General features: G+C 49.2%; 2 protein-coding genes across 3 annotated transcripts in view; one reads left to right on the forward strand and one right to left on the reverse strand.

Moving 5' to 3' along the window:
* Positions 1-752: 752 nt before the first annotated feature.
* HTR6 (5-hydroxytryptamine receptor 6) lies at positions 753-8490 on the forward strand. The gene is made up of 3 exons (XM_044278601.1): positions 753-1815; positions 6897-7040; positions 7837-8490. The coding sequence occupies exons 1-3, from the start codon at positions 1081-1083 to the stop codon at positions 8233-8235; spliced, it is 1278 nt and encodes a 425-aa protein (XP_044134536.1). The 5' UTR covers positions 753-1080; the 3' UTR covers positions 8236-8490.
* Positions 8491-11532: 3042 nt separating this feature from the next.
* The window catches only part of TMCO4 (transmembrane and coiled-coil domains 4), a 77405-nt gene continuing 67340 nt past the window's right edge, over positions 11533-21597 (reverse strand). For both annotated transcript variants that reach the window (XM_044282493.1, XM_044282494.1), the window contains exon 14: positions 11533-13200. In XM_044282493.1, coding sequence (XP_044138428.1) covers positions 12820-13200 — 381 coding nt within the window. In that variant the 3' untranslated portion in view covers positions 11533-12819. The remainder of the gene's footprint in view (positions 13201-21597) is intronic.

The following is a 21597-nucleotide window of genomic DNA, read 5'->3' on the forward strand; positions in this document are numbered from 1 at the left end:
GGCATTGAGTGATGTTTGGTTTCGTGGGAAAAGTCAATTATTCCAGGAAATGATGAGATTTTTTTTCCTGGTGAGCGGGGAAGGGGCTCAGAAGGGGGTGGGACCATGAGTTCCCATATCCTCCTTGTCAATAGCTTCTCATTCACCACTCACTTGTACACATCTCATATTTGCTGCACCCGAAGGTTGTTACATGTGATTAAAATAGCCTCCGCCAGCGTAGCTGCTCCAGCAGGAGGGGGAGGCATGGCGGAGACGACGAGAAGAGTCTGAGAGAGGAGAAGTGACAGCGAGACAGGGGAAGACACAATAAACTGCAGGAAAACAGAGTAATTACAGGGAAGGAACTACTGAGAGGAGATTATTATTAGAGACGTGAAGACGTAGGACGGCGAGGACAAAGACTCATCCAGAACTAACAAAATCAAGAAAAAAGTGGAGAAGAATAAGATAAAGTGGATGGAATAGAAAGAAAGCAAAGCTGGAATGGTGGAGATTGTGAGAAGATAGGAAGGGATCCAAAGAAAGGAGAAGGCAAAAAGATAAGAAGAAATCCGGATGTTGGAGAAGATGAGATAGGACGGGACCTGGATTATGGAAAAGGTGAGAAGGAAAGGATCCAAATGGTGGAAACAGGGAGAAGATAAGATGGGACCAAGATATGGGTGGTAAAAAGATAAGACAGTACTGGGATAGTTGAGAAAGTGAGAAGATAGAACAGGACCAGGATGGTGGGGGAGTTAAGAGGATAGAACAGGAGCAAGATCCTTGTGGTAAAGAGGTCAGAATCTGGTGGTGGAGAAGTTAAAAACATAAGACAGGGCTGGAGTAGTGGAGAAGGTGAGAGGATGGGACTAGAATCTGTATGGTGGAGAAAGTGAAAAGATAAGATAGGACCAGAATAGGTGAGAAGACACAGTTCCGATGGTGGAGAAGAGACAACTTAAGATGGGGCTAGGGTGGGAATGTTGAAGATAGCACAAGAACACAGTTGGCATGGTAGAAAAGGTCTAGGATCGATGGCGAAACACTCGAAAAGTAGACATATGCACTGGTCAAGTGTTGGTAGGATAATTCTTCATGGCTCACCAAATGGGTGAACATTGGAATGGACTCTATAGTAAAGAGGTGGAGGGGGCATCTCCCAATGGGCGACAGATCTGGATGGCAGCTTTCCTCTGCTTTATTATCTTTCTTACCACCTTGGGCAACTCTCTGCTTATCCTACTCATCTTTACGCAAAGGTCCCTTCGGAACACCTCCAACTATTTTCTGGTGTCTCTCTTCATGTCGGACCTCATGGTGGGACTGGTGGTGATGCCACCAGCTATGCTGAATGAACTTTATGGGAGGTGGGTCTTAGATGATGTGTTCTGCTGCATCTGGTACTCCTTTGATGTCATGTGCTGCAGTGCATCCATACTCAACCTGTGTGTCATCAGTCTGGACCGGTACCTGCTCATTATCTCTCCGCTCAAGTACAAGCTCAGGATGACATCCTGTAGAGCCCTGGGATTGATTTTGGCCACATGGACATTAGCGGCTCTAGCTTCTTTCTTGCCCATTGAAATGGGCTGGCATGAGCCAGACTTTGAGTTGCAATCGTCCAACTTGACGTCGATGTCAGAGGAGAAGCAGTGCCGTCTGCTGGTCAGCTTACCGTATGCCTTGATTGCCTCCTGTCTGACCTTCTTTCTACCATCAGCGGCCATATCATTTACCTATTGCAGGATCCTGCTAGCAGCCAGAAAGCAGGCAGTTCAGGTGGCTTCTTTGACCACAAATGTGCCCAACATGTCTGAAGACCATGTGCAGGTGAGTGCAAATCCCCACAACTGCCAGCCAGTGACCCATAGCTGTGACTTGTGTAAACTTTAACGAGAAGCGGTACTGTGCAGTGTCCTTATATACAGAATAAGAGCAGATACTGAGGATTACACCCAGTATACAGGACAGGAGAAGTGGTACTGTGCAGTGTCCATATATACAGAATAAGAGCAGATACTGAGGATTACACCCAGTATACAGGACAGGAGAAGTGGTACTGTGCAGTGTCCGTATATACAGAATAAGAGCAGATACTGAGGATTACACCCAGTATACAGGACAGGAGAAGTGGTACTGTGCAGTGTCCATATATACAGAATAAGAGCAGATACTGAGGATTACACCCAGTATACAGGACAGGAGAAGTGGTACTGTGCAGTGTCCATATATACAGAATAAGAGCAGATACTGAGGATTACACCCAGCATACAGGACAGGAGAAGTGGTACTGTGCAGTGTATATATATATATATACAGAATAAGAGCAGATACTGAGGATTACACCCAGTGTACAGGACAGGAGAAGTGGTACTGTGCAGTGTCCATATATACAGAATAAGAGCAGACACTGAGGATTACACCCAGTATACAGGACAGGAGAAGTGGTACTGTGCAGTGTCCATATATACAGGATAAGAGCAGATACTGAGGATTACACCCAGTATACAGGAGAGGAGAAGTGGTACTGTGCAGTGTCCTTATATACAGAATAAGAGCAGATACTGAGGATTACACCCAGTATACAGGACAGGAGAAGTGGTACTGTGCAGTGTCCATATATACAGGATAAGAGCAGATACTGAGAATTACACCCAGTGTACAGGACAGGAGAAGTGGTACTGTGCAGTGTCCATATATACAGGATAAGAGCAGATACTGAGAATTACACCCAGTATACAGGACAGGAGAAGCGGTACTGTGCAGTGTCCGTATATACAGAATAAGAGCAGATACTGAGGATTACACCCAGTATACAGGACAGGAGAAGTGGTACTGTGCAGTGTCCATATATACAGAATAAGGGCAGATACTGAGGATTACACCCAGTATACAGGACAGGAGAAGTGGTTCTGTGCAGTGTCCGTATATACAGCATAAGAGCAGATACTGAGGATTACACCCAGTATACAGGAGAAGTGGTACTGTGCAGTGTCCATGTATACAGGATAAGAGCAGATACTGAGGATTACACCCAGTATACAGGACAGGAGAAGTGGTACTGTGCAGTGTCCATATATACAGGATAAGAGCAGATACTGAGGATTACACCCAGTATACAGGACAGGAGAAGCGGTACTGTGCAGTGTCCATATATACAGGATAAGAGCAGATACTGAGGATTACACCCAGTATACAGGACAGGAGAAGCGGTACTGTGCAGAGTCACCACTGTAGGACTTCTGGAAATAGCCAACCTGCACCTCTGTCACATTGGTGGCATATCCTAGCAGATGAGAACCCGGAAATCCCATCCGTGTGGAGTCGTAGCTTGTACACTTTGAATATCATGATGGACACTATGCTGTTTTGTTTGTTTAATGTTAGTGAATCATTATACTTTATGATGTGTAATAACAATATTGTTTCCTCTCTAACCAGGAAATAATTAAATCTTCTGAAACACTGACCGTCAGGTCGAAATAATAAATGACCGCATGACCAGCTATGGCCATTAGATGGCAATGCATGATTCAAACAGTGGCCCCTTGTGGTCACTGCTGGTAGTGCCATCATTAATGTATAGTTTGTACACTATGCCAAGCAGGAGTCGAATATACCAGCACCTAGGAAATCTCGACAAGCTGTTATCAAGCCAAAAATGTTTCAAGCAGTAGTCACAAATAGGGCAGATTGATTCATCCATGGCTAGTCAGCGCTGCGCCTGCGCTCATGCACAGCTCTTTGGTTCTGCTGTGACCGCACGAGTGTGACTGCAGAACAGCCGCTGTGATGAGTCACATGTCCCCCCCCCCCCAACCTTCCCCAAACTCGTGGTAATACGTTTCCAGTCCTTAACATGAGAACTGTGGGCTATAGTCTCTTGCCAGGCTTGGCTCCAGCCCACCACGCATGCATAAAACATCCACACCCCTCTACCCTCTGCTGCAGGGTAAATGGTGCCAACTTTGTGTGTGCCAGGGGGGAGGGGGAGCAGCTATTATCTGCAGAATGGTTTCCATCCCCCTGACTTTTTCCAGATTGATTTCTTATGACACACTGAGACATTCATCATAAACTCCACGCTGCCTCGGCTCAGATTAAACTGCAATTTCAATTACAGTATGTGTATAAAAAAAAAAAGAACAGATAATAAAAAAAAAAGAAAATACGGGCCCTGCTGCACCCACTAAATGCCTTCCTGGGAGGTTGCCGCTCACATGCCCTGATTTAAGGGACCCACTGACAACCAAATCCATTGATATACATATAGAGTAGGACATCAACATCAAATCAGAGGTTGAGTCTTGGAACCCCCCTTTACCAGCCACATATGTGAACAGGAGTACCATGCAAATAATGCAGAGGCTGCAGCGATTACCTGACCTTTCAAGTAGCTGATCAGGCTCCCACTGATTTGATATTGATAAACTCAGACCCCCCCCCCCCCCCCCTTAAACGGGTTTTGAAAAAACTTTCCCTTTATGTACAGGGAAAGTAAAGTCATCCATAGCGCTGATGTGTCCACGCAATGTATTGACACCAGGGGGACAAGCTCTGCAGCAGCAGCTATGATTGGAGAGTGCTCCATTCCTATCCCACTAGGAAAATCTGGTTAATTTAATACCACAAATCAGTCCCTTTGTGGACTTAAAGGAGATATCCACTTGTTATTAAGGCTAGGTCTACACGACGACATTTTGTCGCACCAATGTCACGCAACAATTTTTATAATGATAGTCTATGGTGTCGCAACGCGATGTGCTGCGACTGCAACGTGACAGTCGCAGAAAAATCCATCTTGAAGACCTCTCTACCGTCCCCTTCCATGGTCAACTCATGAAGCCCATTTAGGCTAGGTCTACACGACGACATTTGTCGCTGTGTAGACCCAGCCTAAATGGGCTTCATGAGTTGACCATGGATGGAGGGGGCGTAGAGGGGTCTTCACATTCAGCAGCCGGTGGATGCAGTAATATCCTGACATCTACTAGCTGAAATGGAAGAGCCAAGTGTGTCAGAGGCAGAGGTGCCTCTGTATGTCACTTCCCCATTATTTTCAAGATCAATTCTTGCTATCAGTGAATGGAAACATTTTTATAACCTTCAGATTCAGAAGCCAAAACACCATTCCAAACATGAATAATAATACAATATCACCCGTCGGTGATAACAGTTGGAAGTTTATGACAATGGTATGCGGATACTTTATATCGGCACTGATACATTGTAACGAATGAAGATAGGTCTGCTCTGCCTAGACTAGATGCAACTTGGATGTAAAGAAAAGCATTCCCATTGACTAACAGCAAGCAGAGATCTTGAAAATTATGAAAATTTTCATTAGATTACATTAGAGAGTTGCATGTGGTTTCATCCTACAATCTGGTTAATGGGACGTGGCACAGTCTGAGCCCCACCAATGCCCATTTGCCGCCATCCTGTCGCCTGGGTGAAATTTAGAGCTGCCGACATGAAACCAAACCTGAGACACTGATCTCCAGCAGCTTGACCTATATTAGATGTTGGAGAGCTCCGCGGCAGATGTGCCTGCAATTCAGTGACAGACGGAAGATTGGCAGCTTAACATGTCAGTGCGGACGCAGGGTCCGGGGGATTTGACCGCAATAACTGATGTGCGGCTAATCCGAGCGTATGTCGATGGTTTGGATCGCAACAGGCTATGGAAATAGAGAACTTGTTACATTATATCACACCTTATTACTGATTATTAGGGATTATTTTGAAGTTCGGGTTGGGGTATATGCTGAATTGCGTTATGGATTCCGTCACCACGGACCATAACGCAATTCCATGGCTGAATGCATAACGGGATGCCTTTTAGAGGCAATCCGTTATTCATTCCATCATAATAGAAGTCTATGGCCAGCATAACGGATCCGTCCGGTTTTCGTTATGCAGCCCATAGACTTCTATTATGACGGAATGAATAACGGATTGCCTCTAAAGGAATTCAGTCATGGAATTGCGTTATGGTCTGTGGTAACGGAATCCATAACGCAATTCAGCATATACCCCAACCCGAACTTCAAAATATGATTATCTTCATACATGTATTACGCTCTAGTCACCTCCGGATCTGCATTCACAATTCTACTGGTTTCCTCATTGCATTGTTGCCCCTGCTGTAAACAGTCTGATATTTTTTTCCAGACACAGTGCCACTGTTATCCTAGGGCTGATAGTACATACAATTAATCTGTAATACCGGTAATATCCATGGTCACGAGTGGCGCTGTTTCTAGAATAGCACCTCATACGTATGATTTAAAGGGCATCTGTCAGCAGATTTGTACCTATGACACCGGCTGACCTGTTACATGTGCGCTTGGCAGCTGGAGGCATCTGTGTTGGTCCCATGTTCCTATGTGCCCGCATTGCTGAGAAAAATGATGTTTTATTATATGCAAATGAGCCTCTAGGAGCAACGGGGGCATTACCATTACACCTAGAGGCTCTGCTCTCTCTGCAACTGCAGCGCCCTCTGCACTTTGATTGACAGGACCAGGTGTGATGACGTTTTCACTGTCTGGCCCTGTCAAAGTGCAGGGGGCGCGGCATTTGTAGAGAGAGCTGAGCCTCTAGGTGTAATGGTGACGCCCCGTTGCTCCTAGAGGCTCATTTGCATATAATAAAACATCATTTTTCTCAGCAATGCGGGCACATAGGAACATGGGACCAACACAGATGCCTTCCACTGCCAGGCGCAATGTAACAGGTCAGCCGGTTTCATCTGCAGGGAGATGCCCTTTAAGCGTCACGAATTGTGGGAGGTGCGAGCGCTGGGATGCAGTGCAGCAGAGAATGGTGAACGCATCCGCTGACTGGCAGGCCGTGGACCCTTACCTTCAGTCACTGATGACCTAACCGAGCCTCATTTGTCCCCCCAGGTGCTCGCAGTGCCGGTCATGGAGGGCAGGAAGTTTGTCACCAAGCACAGTAAAAAGGCTCTGAAGGCAAGCCTCACCCTGGGCATCCTACTGGGCATGTTTTTCGTGGCCTGGCTTCCATTCTTTGTCGCCAACATGGTTCAGGTAAGATGCATTCATGAAATGTGAGCCGTACAACTACAAATCCCCAGAAAAAGTCCTGGCGTGGTGAAGAATTCCATTTGTTTCTGGAAAAGTTGGGTGGGCTCCCATTACACAAACTATGAATAGCGGATACACTGCTCCTGTACCGCCATTCAGGATGCAGGGAAAGCTGTGTGACACAGGAGCTTCTGCGGAGGGGACTTCCATAGCACACAGTCAGCAGGTGTATTCACCAGGTTCAGTGGTTGTCACTACTTTTCCAGACTCCTGAATGGCAAGATACAGCCCCTTGTAGGCCATTCAGGGTTCTGGGAAAGCTGAGTGACAAACCCTGTGGGATCTGTAATAGCAGCTATATTGGTTGTACCCAGCTTTCCCAGAAACAGACAAAACTAAGGGGATGACTTGTACAGGTTGAGCTAGGGGGCGCCCTCTAGTAACTATCCTCTCTAGGTCAGAAGGACTGAGCTCCACCCCATGACTGCATTAACTCAAGGCTCCTCCTCAGGTGTCATGTGATCCCTCCCACTGACACAGAGGGGAGGGGCTTGAGAAAATAATAATAATTTAAAGCTTCTGATTGGCACAACACAGGGTATTTTGTTGGCGCCATTGTACCAGTATTATTGGTGCATCTATGAGAAACTCTTATATAAAGGGGTTGGTTCTGGAGGCAGTTTCCCTTTAAACGGTTCACAGGTCACGCCCCCTTTACTAGGGCACCTATAGAAATGATGTGATGGCATCTTGTACATTGTGCCCATTGTAGTGACCGTCCTGTTGCTGTGCCATGCAGGCCGTCTGTGACTGCGTCCCCCCAGGCTTGTTTGACGTCCTCACGTGGCTCGGATACTGTAACAGCACCATGAACCCCATCATCTACCCCCTCTTCATGAGAGACTTCAAGCGTGCCATGGGGAAGTACCTGCCCTGCTGCCGACGCTCCAGAGTCATTTCGCTGTCCGTGCGCAACTCCAATAGCGCCCCGCGCCTGGGACTGTCGCTGAGGAACGTCCTGACCCTGCGTGGGGAAACGGACTCCATGTACTCCGCCACCCTGGGCAACGAGCACTTTCTACAGAACTATAAAGACCACAGCACCGACCCGCTGCCCGTCACTGCCGCCGATTCCGTCAACCTCTTTGACCTGGAGCAAGAGATGCAGGTCCACCAGCTGAACACGCCCATGGACTGAGCCAAACTGTAAACACGGACCCCCTCATCCTGTGATGGCGCCCCTCGAAATCCACGAGCCACCCTTTGTTTCAGCAAAACTGACCCATTTTATATTCCACCTTTTATATTCTATTTCCTCTTGCTCTCTGTGGCCATATGGAAGTTCATCCTAAGCCTCCTGGTTCACAAACAAAATTCCAGAACTGCGGTGAAGACTGACATTTTAAAGGGGGGTCTATATGACTACCTGCACAGAAGATGGAGACTCAGGGACACAAGTGTAAGCCGTTTTTGCACGTGTACTAATTCTTGTCCATAGGGGGCAGCGCCATCTGATTTTTTTTGTTTACAGAGTCCGATTGTTACTGTTGTTGCGTTTATCACATATTCGGATCTATTAATACACTGTGAGTGTGGAAATATTCAGCTTTACTGTTTTTCTTGTTCTTGCTGATTTTTTATTTTATTCTCTCCAATCACATCCGGAGCTGCTTTCAAAATTTTACTGGTTGCCCAAAGCAACAGGCGTGGCTTAGCTCCAATCAGCTTAGCTAACATATAAGCTCCCACAATGGGCTGCTTTCATAACAGGAAGCCAGCAGAATTATGAATGCAGCTCTGAAGTAACAAGATGTTACTAGGCAGAATTTACCTGAGGATCCCAAATCAGCGTTTTCCTTAAAGTACAGCTAAGATCTGAGGTCACTTTGGCCCCTGAACCGCGTCGGGGGTCCCATCCCTGATCCCGTCCCGGGGCTTCACTGGTGACATTTTGTACAGTAATTTCTGTAATATTTTTTTTCTAATAAATTCAGTGATATTTGAGGAGCTGCACGTGGGGGAGGGGGAAGCGCTCGTCCTCGCCACCGGCAGTGATGGAACAAGCTCGATGACATTAGATAAATGTCAGGTATTCCTAGTACAGAAGATTGAGTCCTTAAAGGGCAAATTCCCGGGAAAAAACTCAATTTACAACTTAAAAGGCCAGTCCAGCTTTGTGTAAGAGTAGGTCGATCATATATGATAAAAAGTCAAGCAAGTTTCCAATAGACTCAATTCCTCACAAGATCTCTGCTTGCTGTCAGCAAACTAGAGCATTCTTATTTACTGTACATGCAGATGAAAACCTAACCTGACCTAAGACTTCTTAAAGGGGTTTTCCAAGATCTATAATGTCCCCCCCCCCCATATGCCCGGGCCTCCCACCTCGCTTCCCGCGTTGCTTCTGATCCCTGCACGGCCGCCACTGCATCTCCCCATTGCACCTCCCTAGTATCATAGTCCCCGTCGCGGCATGCTACTGGCTGTCCCCCCACCCCTCGATGCCGGATGTTTTCAGTTGCGCGAAGGGGAGATGCAGCGGCATTGATACGGGGATCAGAAGTGACCTGGGTGTCGGGGAGCGGGATAAGTACATTGTGTGTGAGGTAGAGAAATCAGATAAACAAATTTAAAGGGGTTCTCCAGGATTACTATGGTTTTGAACAGACATGCTCATGTAGGTGCTTACCTCATGTACTGTACATCTTCTCCATACCTTTTCTTTTTCAATTTGGACTCTCCTGACCCGTTTCCACCATGTAAACCGATCCCTCTAGGTTGCTTTCATCTTGTATGCAGCACTTCCTGTTGTTGGATCCAACCAAAGCCATGATGCACTTCTCCTTTCTCTGCCACCGCCCCAGCACCGCCCCTAACCATGCCCATATAGTTTATAGCTCCTCCCACACAGCTAGTTAGATAGACACTCCCCTTTTAACTGCCCCACCCATGGACATGACATCACAGGATATAAGAAAGAGCTGCATGGACATGGTCATGTGATCACAGCCCAGAACGGAACATGGGGCAATAACGGGAAAAGAAATACACTACAAAATTACAGGATGCTGACACAAACCGCAAAACCCCTTTGGGAGAGTAGGACAAAAAAAAAAGTACCAGTAAAAAAAACTAATAATAAAAATGAAAATATAAATTAAAAAAATACATTGAGATGAGATTGCAAGAAGGGAAGGTTGTGGAATTATGGAAATCTTAGGATCAGACATGTTAATGATATGCAAATGACAAAAAATGGAAACAAAATATTCAAAACAGCTCGATTTATTCAGTATGGAGTGTGAGCGCCACGTTCAGAAATACACGCATGTCTGCGGAATGTTCTGCCACGCTGAAAGTACTTGAGCACGCAAATCATCAAGATCCGCTGCTGACATGATGACATCCCAGATGTGCTTGACGGCAGACAAGTCCACAGATGCTGCAGGCCATGGGAGCACGTTTAGGCCACACAGGCTGCCCACAGCAGCAAGCTAAACATGCGGACTGGCATTGTCCTGATGAAAAACAGCTCTGGGACACTGTGGAGAAATGACTATCACTGGTTCCAGGACCAAATCAATGTAAGGGCTCATGCACACGGCCGTTGCCTGGCCCCATTCACTTGAATAGGTGCGCAAACCGGAAGGTCGGTGTGGAACGCTCCCGTGGGGTTTCTGTCCGCACCTCCGCACCCAGGCCCGGCGCTATAAGGCAGACCAAGCGGCGTATTTTTCGCCCCTGGGTCTTATGGGGCGAATACTAGTGAAGCGCTTCATTAGCACCGGGAAGCAGTGAAGGATCTGTACTCACCGCTTCCTGGTCCTCCGCTCGGCTGTCTGCTGTAAAGAGCTGCGCACCATGTGACCTCACTGTGCGCAGCCTTCACAGCTGACAGCCGAGGACCAGGAAGAAGAGAGAGAGCGCTGGTGAGGAGCGGCGGCATCCAGGAGCAGGAGAGGAAAGTTATTTTTATTGTATTTGCGCTGATGGCTGACATGTGAGAGCATGATGGCTGACATGTGAGAGCATGATGGCTGACATGTGAGGGCATGATGGCTGACATGTGGGGGCATGATGGCTGACATGGGGGCATGATGGCTGACATGGGGGCATGATGGCTGACATGGGGGGCATGATGACTGACATGGGGGGCATGATGGCTGACATGGGGGGCATGATGGCTGACATGGGGGGCTGATATGGGGGCATGATGACTGACATGGGGGGCATGATGGCTGACATGGGGGCATGATGACTGACATGGGGGGCATGATGACTGACATGGGGGGCATGATGACTGACATGGGGGGCATGATGACTGACATGGGGGGCATGATGACTGACATGGGGGGCATGATGACTGACATGGGGGGGCTGATTGCTGGTCTGACCTGAGGTGCAGTGGAAAATATTTTTTTCTTATTATCCTCCTCTAAAATCTAGGTGCGTCTTAGAGGGTGAAAAATACGGTCCTCAAACCAGCAATTGTCTGAAGCAATGAGAATATACCAGGACCACACAAAGGCGAAGCCAGCTGCTGCAGACGGGACCAGGGCCAGGTGAGCTGCGAGGGGGGTGCCAAAATGTAGCTTTGCTTGTGTTGGCAAAAATCCTTGCGGACGGATCACGAATGGCGCCCGTAATTGGGAACCGCAAATTGCGGCCTCCAATGCATGGAATGGCCGTGTGAATGAGCCCGAATGCCGATCTGTTAGAGTACTTGAAATGCCATGTCACACCATAATCCGAGGAGTAGGATCGGTGTGACGTTCCTTTGTGAAGACTTCTTCATGGCGTTGCCCAAATGGTCTCCAGACCAAACTCCGGCTATCACTGCGTCTGAGACAAAGGTAGGTCTCATCATTGAAGAGGACAGACCTCCATTGACATCTTGCTGTGCACCATGATAGTCCTGAGAGCGGTGGAGTGAGGTAAGTGGATCACCCGTAGCTGGACGCCTGGCTCATAGTCCAATGTTGTGTAGGTGCCTTCTGATGGTTTGTGTAGTCACTGTTTGCTGCCTTAGGCTTGGGATGTTACGCCCAGTTCAGTACAGGATGGATCACTACACGCCATTCTTCTAATCAGACGACCCGTCCGTGCAGATGTTCTCCACCGAGACACACAATGTTGAACAGTGCTGACATAACTGGCATGACGTGGACAGGAGGCATCGTACAATCATTCCACATATCTTGATTAGAGTTTTGAGATTTCAAGTGTTTAAAAAACTGACTTCAATCTGGCTTTTATACACCCCCCCCCCATGCCAGAAATTGGAGCTAGGTGCTGGAAAATGTAATAATCTGCAGATCTTAGCGACACCTACTACTTCCTCGTTTTGCATAAGCTTACAACATGAACTTCTCAGTGTTGCAATTTCACTGTTGAGGAGTGGATAGATAGATAGAAAAAAAATAAAGATAAAAAGTTAAATAAAGAAATATAAAAACTCAGCTGATTCTATAGAAGGCTGGGTGACAATTGTTCTGAGCACCTGTGGCCGAATACGACATTATAAAGCTTCACACAAGAGGGCGGATTATGGATGCGTTTTTTCTACACTTTTTAATGGCAGTAGGGGGATTGTGCGCCCCCTTCACTTATCAGGCAGTGGTGCTAAATCCCCAGCACAGCGTCATGTGACCAGCTTTACCTCCGGGAGGATACACTGCATCCTGCCATCCCCGGAGGCAGCCTGTCAGCTGTCCTGCCTGCCGCTGGTGACGGGTCATGGACAGTCTCCGTGTATCACAGTATCTAACGCATGGAGTCTGGATCACCCTACAGAACTGCAGCTGAACCCTGGGTCGTGTTCTGTCTCTTTAAGAGGGTGCAGAGTGCAGCTCTCGTCTGGATCTTTTGTGGCTATGTTGTTGTTAGTGCAGTCTCTACAAAACGCTTCTTCCGCTTGCGCGGTACCGCACCGGGTGCAGGAAGTAGGGGGTAAGTCAGCTGCCATTGTGACCGGCTCCCAGTCCCATGGTGAAACGTCCTCCACGCTGCGTGTTTCTTCCGCCAGCTCAGTGCTCGGAGCGAGGAATCCCGCCGGCGCGTGGAGAAGTCCGTTCTGCTCCTCCAGCCGACACTCCTTAGTCTTAATGCCCACGGCCTTCAGAATTGTGTCCATCTGCTTCATGTAGTCCAGGTGTCCGTTCACCTATGGGGGTGGGGAAGAGACGTGAAAATCAGTAAAGCAGCCATTATACGATGATTATATAGGGCGTGTCCCCTTTAAATTAAAAACCCTCACTAAATTTACATCTGATCCAAGGAAAGCTGGGGGACTGCCAATATGGCCGCTGACAACCCCCCTTTAATCAGAAAGCCACTCTATGACAACCACTATGGAAATCATAATGGTGGCCACAGAAGCAGGAACACCGCAGAGGACCTTTAAAACCTGCATTAGGGAATTGCATTGTTGGCGATTTCCTCATAGATGGAATTGAATTAGGACTCCGTTTTAAGGGCGAGCGATTCCCCGCGACCGCTTTCCTCAGAGCATTGGCTCACTAGCCCTGCTGCCCGCCCCCATGTGGCTTCCTCGTAGCCGACCTGCCAAATCTCTCCTCCTGAACCCGGTAAGGGGGCGTTCACACACAGAAGATTTTTGCTGAAAATTCTGCGACTGAAAATCAGTTCCATTCATCTGAATGGGGTTGTTTAGGCAGAATTTTTGCAATTCCCATTTAGTTGAACGGAACATATTTTTAGTTGCAGAAATTTCCGCAGCGTGTAAATGCCAACTGCTAACAATGCAATTCCATAACGGGCTTATTAGGGGTCTATTCCCCTTTAAGACAGAAAACAAGTCTACCACTCTCAGCAATGGGCATGCAGAGGCCGCTTGCGGCGATTACGGAGCTTTGTTTTCCGGCTGTGCTGTCCCATTGCCGCAGCTGCAGGCCATTGACAGGCGGCGCTGAGGGCTCGGGAATACAAAGCCGTCACAAGCGGAAAAATCTGAAAACTAGAAGAAAATCAACAGCAAACAGTAGAAAACAAAAGGCAGTGAACTGTGCGCCCGCGGGTAATTACGGGGGGCGGCGCTGCTGCATTGTGCAGAGCAGCTGTTCTCTGCCTGTCGTCACCCCCCCAAACACCCGGAGACCTGCTCCTCTCCCGAGGGACTGTGAAAAGGACAGCAGGTCAGCGCTTAACCTGGAGGTGTAATTAATTTCTGCCAGGTGGGGGCGGCGCGCCAATTATCTGCTGCGGGGCGTCCGCGCCTCTCATTAACTCACAGCAGAGAAATGTACAGAGGAGGAAAAAACCCAACACTAAAGGAATCTCACAAATTATAGGTAAAGGCAGCCTTGAGCGGCATTGCTGGGTGTTGTAGTTCCACAGGAACCGGGAAGGAGCAGGTTGTCTGGACTGTACGGTGTCTATATATACTATGGAAGAGGTTCTAGATTAGATAGAATCAGCTAGGCTGGCTGAGACCTGTAGTCCCATGGCGGCTGGGAACATAAGATGAGGACCTAGAGCAGCGATCTCCAACCTGTGGCAGAACTACAAATCCCAGCATGCTCACACGTCGGCTGGTGAATAACATGGCTGCCAGTAATGCAAGACGAAGAAGCTGCAGTTCACACCTCTCGGAAGCACAAAGCTTTTATCACCTGGAACGTGTGGTGCACTCGCCGTGCCGTTAATGGTCCCTCTGTATGTCAGGCCTGCCCTATATGCTAGCTCAGATCCATCAGTGCTGCGCAGAAACGCCTGCACAGCGTAAATAGCAGCACGTCCCCAGGGAAGCGCCTCTCGGGCTTCTAGAACCGAGAAATGGAGATGAGATTGACGGGGTTACATGACTTATTTATAATACCCCGGGGGTCATCTGTACGAGCCCGCTCCTCTCTCACAACCCACACCGAGGAGCCAAGACAAGTATAAGATGGAAGGAGGAGGGAAAATGAATGGGAAACAACAGCCGAGAGCAGCCGTCCACACACAGGGCACGCCCCAACTGTGCGCAGGGTAAGAAACCTCAAAAGGGTAATGCCGAGATTTATATTTATACGCAATCAGTGACTCAGGATCAGTACAGGATAAGTAATGTATGTACACAGTGACTCCACCAGCAGAATAGTGAGTGCAGCTCTGGAGTATAATACAGGATGTAACTCAGGATCAGTACAGGATAAGTAATGTAATGTATGTACACAGTGACTCCACCAGCAGAATAGTGAGTGCAGCTCTGGAGTATAATACAGGATGTAACTCAGGATCAGTACAGGATAAGTAATGTCTGTACACAGTGACTCCACCAGCAGAATAGTGAGTGCAGCTCTGGAGTATAATACAGGATGTAACTCAGGATCAGTACAGGATAAGTAATGTAATGTATGTACACAGTGACTCCACCAGCAGAATAGTGAGTGCAGCTCTGGAGTATAATACAGGATGTAACTCAGGATCAGTACAGGATAAGTAATGTCTGTACACAGTGACTCCACCAGCAGAATAGTGAGTGCAGCTCTGGACCAGCTGTTCCTGAGCTGCGATTACCTGTGGGTGTGGTCGCCTGTGGCTGTGTGTAGCTGCTGCTGCTGCTCCTGAGCGTTTGGAGGAAAATCTATCCACCTGAGGCCGGCTCTCTCCTCCCCAGGGGGAGAGTGGGTTCTCAGGCATGAGCGAGGGAAGCAAGCCCCAGGCTCCTGTTCCCAGCGGCAGGCCTTCAGGGGACAGGAGAAGCCAGCGTTTGGCCTGCATGGAGGACTCAGGGGTAAGAAGATCTGGCAGGAGTCGCAGTAATGTGGCTTCTGTCTCCCCTGAGTCTGAGGGTAGTAGGAAGAGCCGCAAGGCTGGATCCGCTAAGGAGGACCCGAATGCCAGCATGGGTGAGAGTGGCCCTTCCGGGGCCCAGCAAAAGCCGAGTGTTCACGGAGGTGAAGCAGATCTTGAGGAGGAAGGCTGGGGCGTACTGAGGGCCCGGGAGTCCATTTCCACCTATGGATCCCGGGTCATGAGCCACCTCCGTGAGTACGAAGACACGACTAAGACCCTGAGGAGGCTCCGGGAGGAGCTGCGCGGCTTGAGGTCTTGTGTTGGAGTGGCCCCAAAGAGGAAGAAGCAGGGGCTGGAGAGCCAAATAAAGCAGCTACAAGCTGACATTGGCGAGATTGAGCAAAGGCGGACTGTACTCCGAGATAAAAGCGGCCCGTTTAAGGAAAAACTCCTAAACGAGGAACGTTTTCGGAAGATGGCGGAGGAGAAGGGGCAGATGGGGCAGCAGCCTGACAGCCAGGTGGAGAAGGAACCAGTCGTGCAGGAGGAGGATGATGATGATGACCAGCAAGATCCACCTGGCAGCCTGCAGGAGCAGATTCCGTACAGTGGGCCCCCTGCACGCCAAATAGCAAGGTCACCCAGCTGCGGCTCGGGGGATGAGTATGAGACCTGCGGCCCGGGAGGGGCCCTAGTGGAGGAGATCCAGCTCCTGGAGTCCCCAGTGCGTTTCCAGGACTTATGCTTTGGTGATGAGTTGCCACCAGAGACGCCTGGGGAAGGAAAGAAAAAGGCTAAGAAGACCAAGCTCCAGGAGCAGGTAAGATATGTATACACCCCCCTCCCTGGGACCCCCGGGTCGACCGCAGGGCCGGCTCACTGTATTAGCCCCTCTTCTCAGCCCAGCCCGTGTCCTGCAGTGGACTCGGTGCAGGAGAGAGGGGAGAGCGAGGTATCCGATATGGTGGTGAGCTCCGTCTCTGTTTGCAGTAACGGGGATGGAGCTGGTGCGACACCGGCTGAAAAGCCGGACAGGAAGGTTACTGCGGAGGATGAGAGAAAAATCTCTGGCGCTGGAGTTTGCTCCCTGATGGGAGGAGGGGGTGGCTCCACGCCACAGATGGCTGCAGGAGCTCCGATGGCTCCAACCGCTGATGACGCTGTTCCCTCGGGCCAGCAGAGGCATGAAGGAGCTGTCGGAGCTATGACGGTTACGCCTCCCAATGAAGGTCAAGAACTGAGGCCAAAGCCTTTGTTTTGTATTGGCGCTGCTGGTCCAGATGAGCGGCGCCATGAAAGAACAGATCAGCAGCGTTTGGATCAGCGGCGCCCGGTAATGGATCAGCGGCGCCCAAAAGTTGTAAATGGTAGTACTGAGGAAGCGGAGGGCAATGATAAAAGTGGGGTTGGGGCTGTGGTCTGTCTTTTGGGGGCAGCTCCGACCCCAGGGCCCAGTGATGCTGAGGTACCAATAATTACACCAAAACACACCGGTTCAGCCAGTATGAGTGAGGGAGCAGGTGGGGGGCAGAAAATTATTTTTAATAAAAATATGTCTGGGGGTTTGGATGGTGGAGTGAATGGTGTTAGGAGGGAAGGAAGGGAGGTCGCAGAATCTGTTGTAAGTAAGGCTGGTTTGGGGATGGAAGATATGGAAGTGGGTGGTGGAGGGTCTTTGGTAAGCGGGGAGGGTGTGGAACCTGGTCCGGTTGCCCCCCCGGCTGTGGCAGCCCCTGTGCGCAGTTTTGCTACTGTCACGGCCGGGGTGAGTAGGGGACCCTCCTTGTCCTCTGGCTCTGGGGACGGCGTTTTGCAGCGGCGTCTTCTGGAGGCTCTAAAGAGAGGGGAGAGCACAATCAATGTAGAGGGGAGGGAGGTTGATCTATCCTTTTGGATAGATAGGCATGGCCTCTCAGCCTTCCGAGAGCAAAGGAGCAGGGAGACCACGTGGTCCCTCCCGACAGCTGGGCAGGGTGCTCTCCGTAGGAATGTGGTCCGTCTGAGGTGGAGGGGCAGTGATACATGTCCTTCAAGATCAGAAGTTGTTGAGCTCCTTCTAAAGATGGGCTTCAAGGCGACAGACATCTACGCCTTGATACATCCCTATGGGACCCCTGAGTTCGATGTCAGCTTTGTTCGGCCGGAGGGACTTGAGCTCTTCTGGTCGAACTATGAGATGGCAAAGGACGAGCCCAGCTGGCGAGATTTTGCCGTCCAGGCAGTGTCTCGTCAGAACAATGTGAAGAGGGTGACCGTTCTAACCCGTAACGAGTCACTCTCGTGTATTGACATCATGACGTGGCTCGGCCGATATGGGGAGGTGGTGGAGGTTCCCAAGAAGAACAGGGATGAACATGGCATCTGGTCTGGGGCCTGGACGTTCATGGTAAAACTTAGGCTTTTAGGAAACACAGTTACTCACATACCATCTGCCACCTTCCTTGGAAGAGATCGCATCCAGATTTTCTACCAGGGTCAGCCGAAGCTCTGTCACAGATGCGGCAGCCCCACACACTTCAGTGCTAACTGCACTGTACAGAAGTGCGCGCTGTGTGGGGAGATTGGCCACCTCGCTGCATCATGTGCAGAGATTAGGTGTCACCTGTGTGGTGACTTAGGTCACCCATTCAGTCGCTGCCCTCATTCCTTTGCCAATGCGGTCAATGCCCCGGCGGGAGGAAGCAGTGAGGCCAATTCTACTGGGGCAGGGGCTGGCAGAAGTGAAGGAACAGAGGGGCCAGGGAAGAAAAGTAAGCAAAAGACGCCTGCCCAACTGAGGCGTCAGGAAAATCGCCGAAGGGAGAGGGAGATGGGTGAATCCCGGGAACCTCAGGCAACTGGGGAAGCTGGGATGACCCCTGATCTCACCCCTGAGACTGCTGCTACTGCTGAGGCCCAAAGGGACAGTGAGCTGGATGAGGAAATTAGGAGGATCCAGGAAGAGGAAGGTGCCATCTCCTCATTATCCCCCCATGACGGGGGAAGTGGGGGATGGCAAAAGCAGGGTAATAAACGTACAGGGAAAAAGGGAGATTTAAGATCTTCTCCCACCCGCCAGATGCCAAAGGAAGGTACAACCAACCCCCCTCTGATTAGTCTCTCAAACCGGTTCCAAGCCATTGGTGACACCTCCCCCTCCTCAGGGGAGGGAGCCGGTGGGGAGGTTTCGGGAGTCGCGGTGACACCTGGGCCTGCGGGGGACGCCGAGCCTCCTTCTACTGGGGAAAACATGTCCTCAGGGGTGGGGGCTGGCTTGGAGTCAGAGCACAAGGGCAGAGGTGAAATGGACACATCTGTTTGTTTGAAGAGGGGTAAGCCATCATCTGATGAAAAAGTTGGTGGGGGCAGTGGGAAAAGAAAGCCATCTAATTCAATCACCCATGATGGCGGCACTCACTCAGTTGACGCTGGCGTCCATTAATGTCGCCAGCATTAAGTCAGATACGGCTAGATTTGCGGCCTTTGATTTTTTCAGCCGGGTTGAAGCTGACATTTTGTTTTTGCAGGAGACCAGGCTGCCAGATTTGGCATCTGCATTTAAAGCTAAAAGGGAGTGGCGACGCGGATCCTCCTACTGGTCTCTTGCGGCCGAGCCGTATAGCGGGGTGGCAGTCCTTTTTACTGCACCGGTAGAATGCCGACGGGTTATTGAATTAGAAATGGGGAGGTGCCTGATCCTGGATGTCCTCATGAGGGGACAAGAACTTCGTCTAATTAACATCTATGGTCCCCAGTCCAAGTGGGACCGTAAGTGTCTCTTCATGAGGATCAAGCCCTATCTTTTTACAAGTCGGCAGGTGGTCTTTGGAGGGGACTTCAATACTGTCACGAGGCCCCAGGATAGGGGAGGTTCCAGGGACAAGCTGACTTACGACATGCTCAACCTGCGGCCCTCCAGCTTTTGCAGAACTACAACTCCCAGTATGCCTGGACAGCCTACAGTTATTAAGGAATGCTGGGAGTTGTAGTTTTGCAACAGCTGGAGGGCTGCATTTTGAGCATCCCTGATCTAGAGCAAGGGTGCTCAACTTTCGGCCCTCCAGCTGTTACAAAACGACAACTCCCATCATGCCCTAATAGCTGTAGGCTATCCAGGGATGCTGGTAGTTGTAATTTTGCAGAAGCTGGAGGGCCGCGGCTTGGGCATCCCTGATCTAGAGGCTGGTAGAGCTTGGCGACAGCCCCGGCTCCACAACACATTAGATAAGTTCTTTCTCCACATACTCTGTAGGGCGCCTCCATGGGGGTGGGCAGGGGTCCTTTCCTCTCCTGCCTCACACTTAATCTGTGGTGACGGGTGCACCTTCATGCATCTGTCTTAAAGGGACAGGCTAGCAATGTCTATGCAGGAAAACCCCTTAAAGCCTGTAGACTCCCTGTCAGTCTTGTGCCCTCAGGCATCAAATCTCAGATCGACGCTGATGCCCCTTGATGTACGACGTGTAGAAGATGGAGGCGGCTGTCGAGTTCCATCCTTTGTCCAGCAGCTTGTTCCGCAGGGTCAACCCTAACTGATGCCTAAAATCATGTCTCATACGTGAGCAGAAAGACGCTGACAATACCTGTATCTGGATGAGGTGGTGCTGTATGTGCCCCAGGCAAGCAGATGTAGCAGAGTTTAGTGTGTCATTTTGCTGATATCACAATGTATTCCTGTTACTAGAGTTTTTACGTGGCACAGTGCGGGCCCAAATAATCTCAGCTCTGCTACATCTGTGCATCAGTCTCAGATCAGGTCTGCTGACGGTGACACAAAGACATTGATGTACAATTATGCAAATTCTATTCTCCCAGCTACATCTGCTTCTGGGAAAGCTGGGTGGCAACCAGTATGGCCAGTTACCTAGCATTCCCAGAATCCTAAACTGCAATTCTTCCTATCTAACCACTTAACGCCCGTCCCCCGTGTGAGTGTTGGGTCCCGTAAGACAGCGGGGTGCCCTGGAGAGAAGACAGAAGCAGTTTTCAGTGATTCTGTCTTCTCTATTGGCTTAAACATGGCGCTCAGTGAGCCATGTGTATAGAACCGAGGCCTCCATTTGTCCTTGTGATCATGTGACTAGTCACATGACTGCCAGCCCTAACTAGACCCAGCACAGTCCTAACAGGATTTCCCTTGTAACGGTGGAAAAGTATACAGTGTAAAATAAGAATAGTAATAAAGTTCCCCAAAAATAAAAAAGCTAAACAAAAATAAAATAATAAAAATAAAAATAAAAAAATAAATCCACCCCACAAGAACTTTCTCCATGCATATCGTTCTCGTACCGCTAGCCAAAACTGGACATGTGATGTATCAAAGTTTACAGAAGACAATGATGAACCCCAAAAAAAGGTCTATTTTATGGTCATATAATATGGTAACCTGAAGACAATAGCTAAATGTAAAAAAAGCGGATTTTTTTTTTTTTTTACAATTTTTAAATGTACACCAAAAATAAAAAAATATAATTAAAAAACAACCAGAATTATTCCTGGAAAACACATTATTAGTCCAACAAAAAAAAATATATATAGCTGTTGAACAAGTTAATGCGGATCACAGTAAAGGGGTTTTCGGGGACTAAGATATTGCTGACCCAGCCTTACGATATGTCATTAATGTCAAAATCATGGGGGTCTGACACCCGGCACTTAGACCGATCTGGCACCGACCCCAGAAACTATAGCCTTGTGATTCCGACTCCGTCCACTGTGTCGGGTGTCAGACTCCCACCGATCTGATTGTGGGGATAGGTCATCAATACATATAACATGTATTACACAGCCCGACGTGGCAGACGATTGTCGCCTGCTCGCTAGCGGAGGAGATCGCAGCATG

The sequence above is a fragment of the Bufo gargarizans genome, chromosome 2, assembly GCF_014858855.1.
Source record: "Bufo gargarizans isolate SCDJY-AF-19 chromosome 2, ASM1485885v1, whole genome shotgun sequence".
Taxonomy (NCBI): Eukaryota; Metazoa; Chordata; class Amphibia; order Anura; family Bufonidae; genus Bufo; species Bufo gargarizans.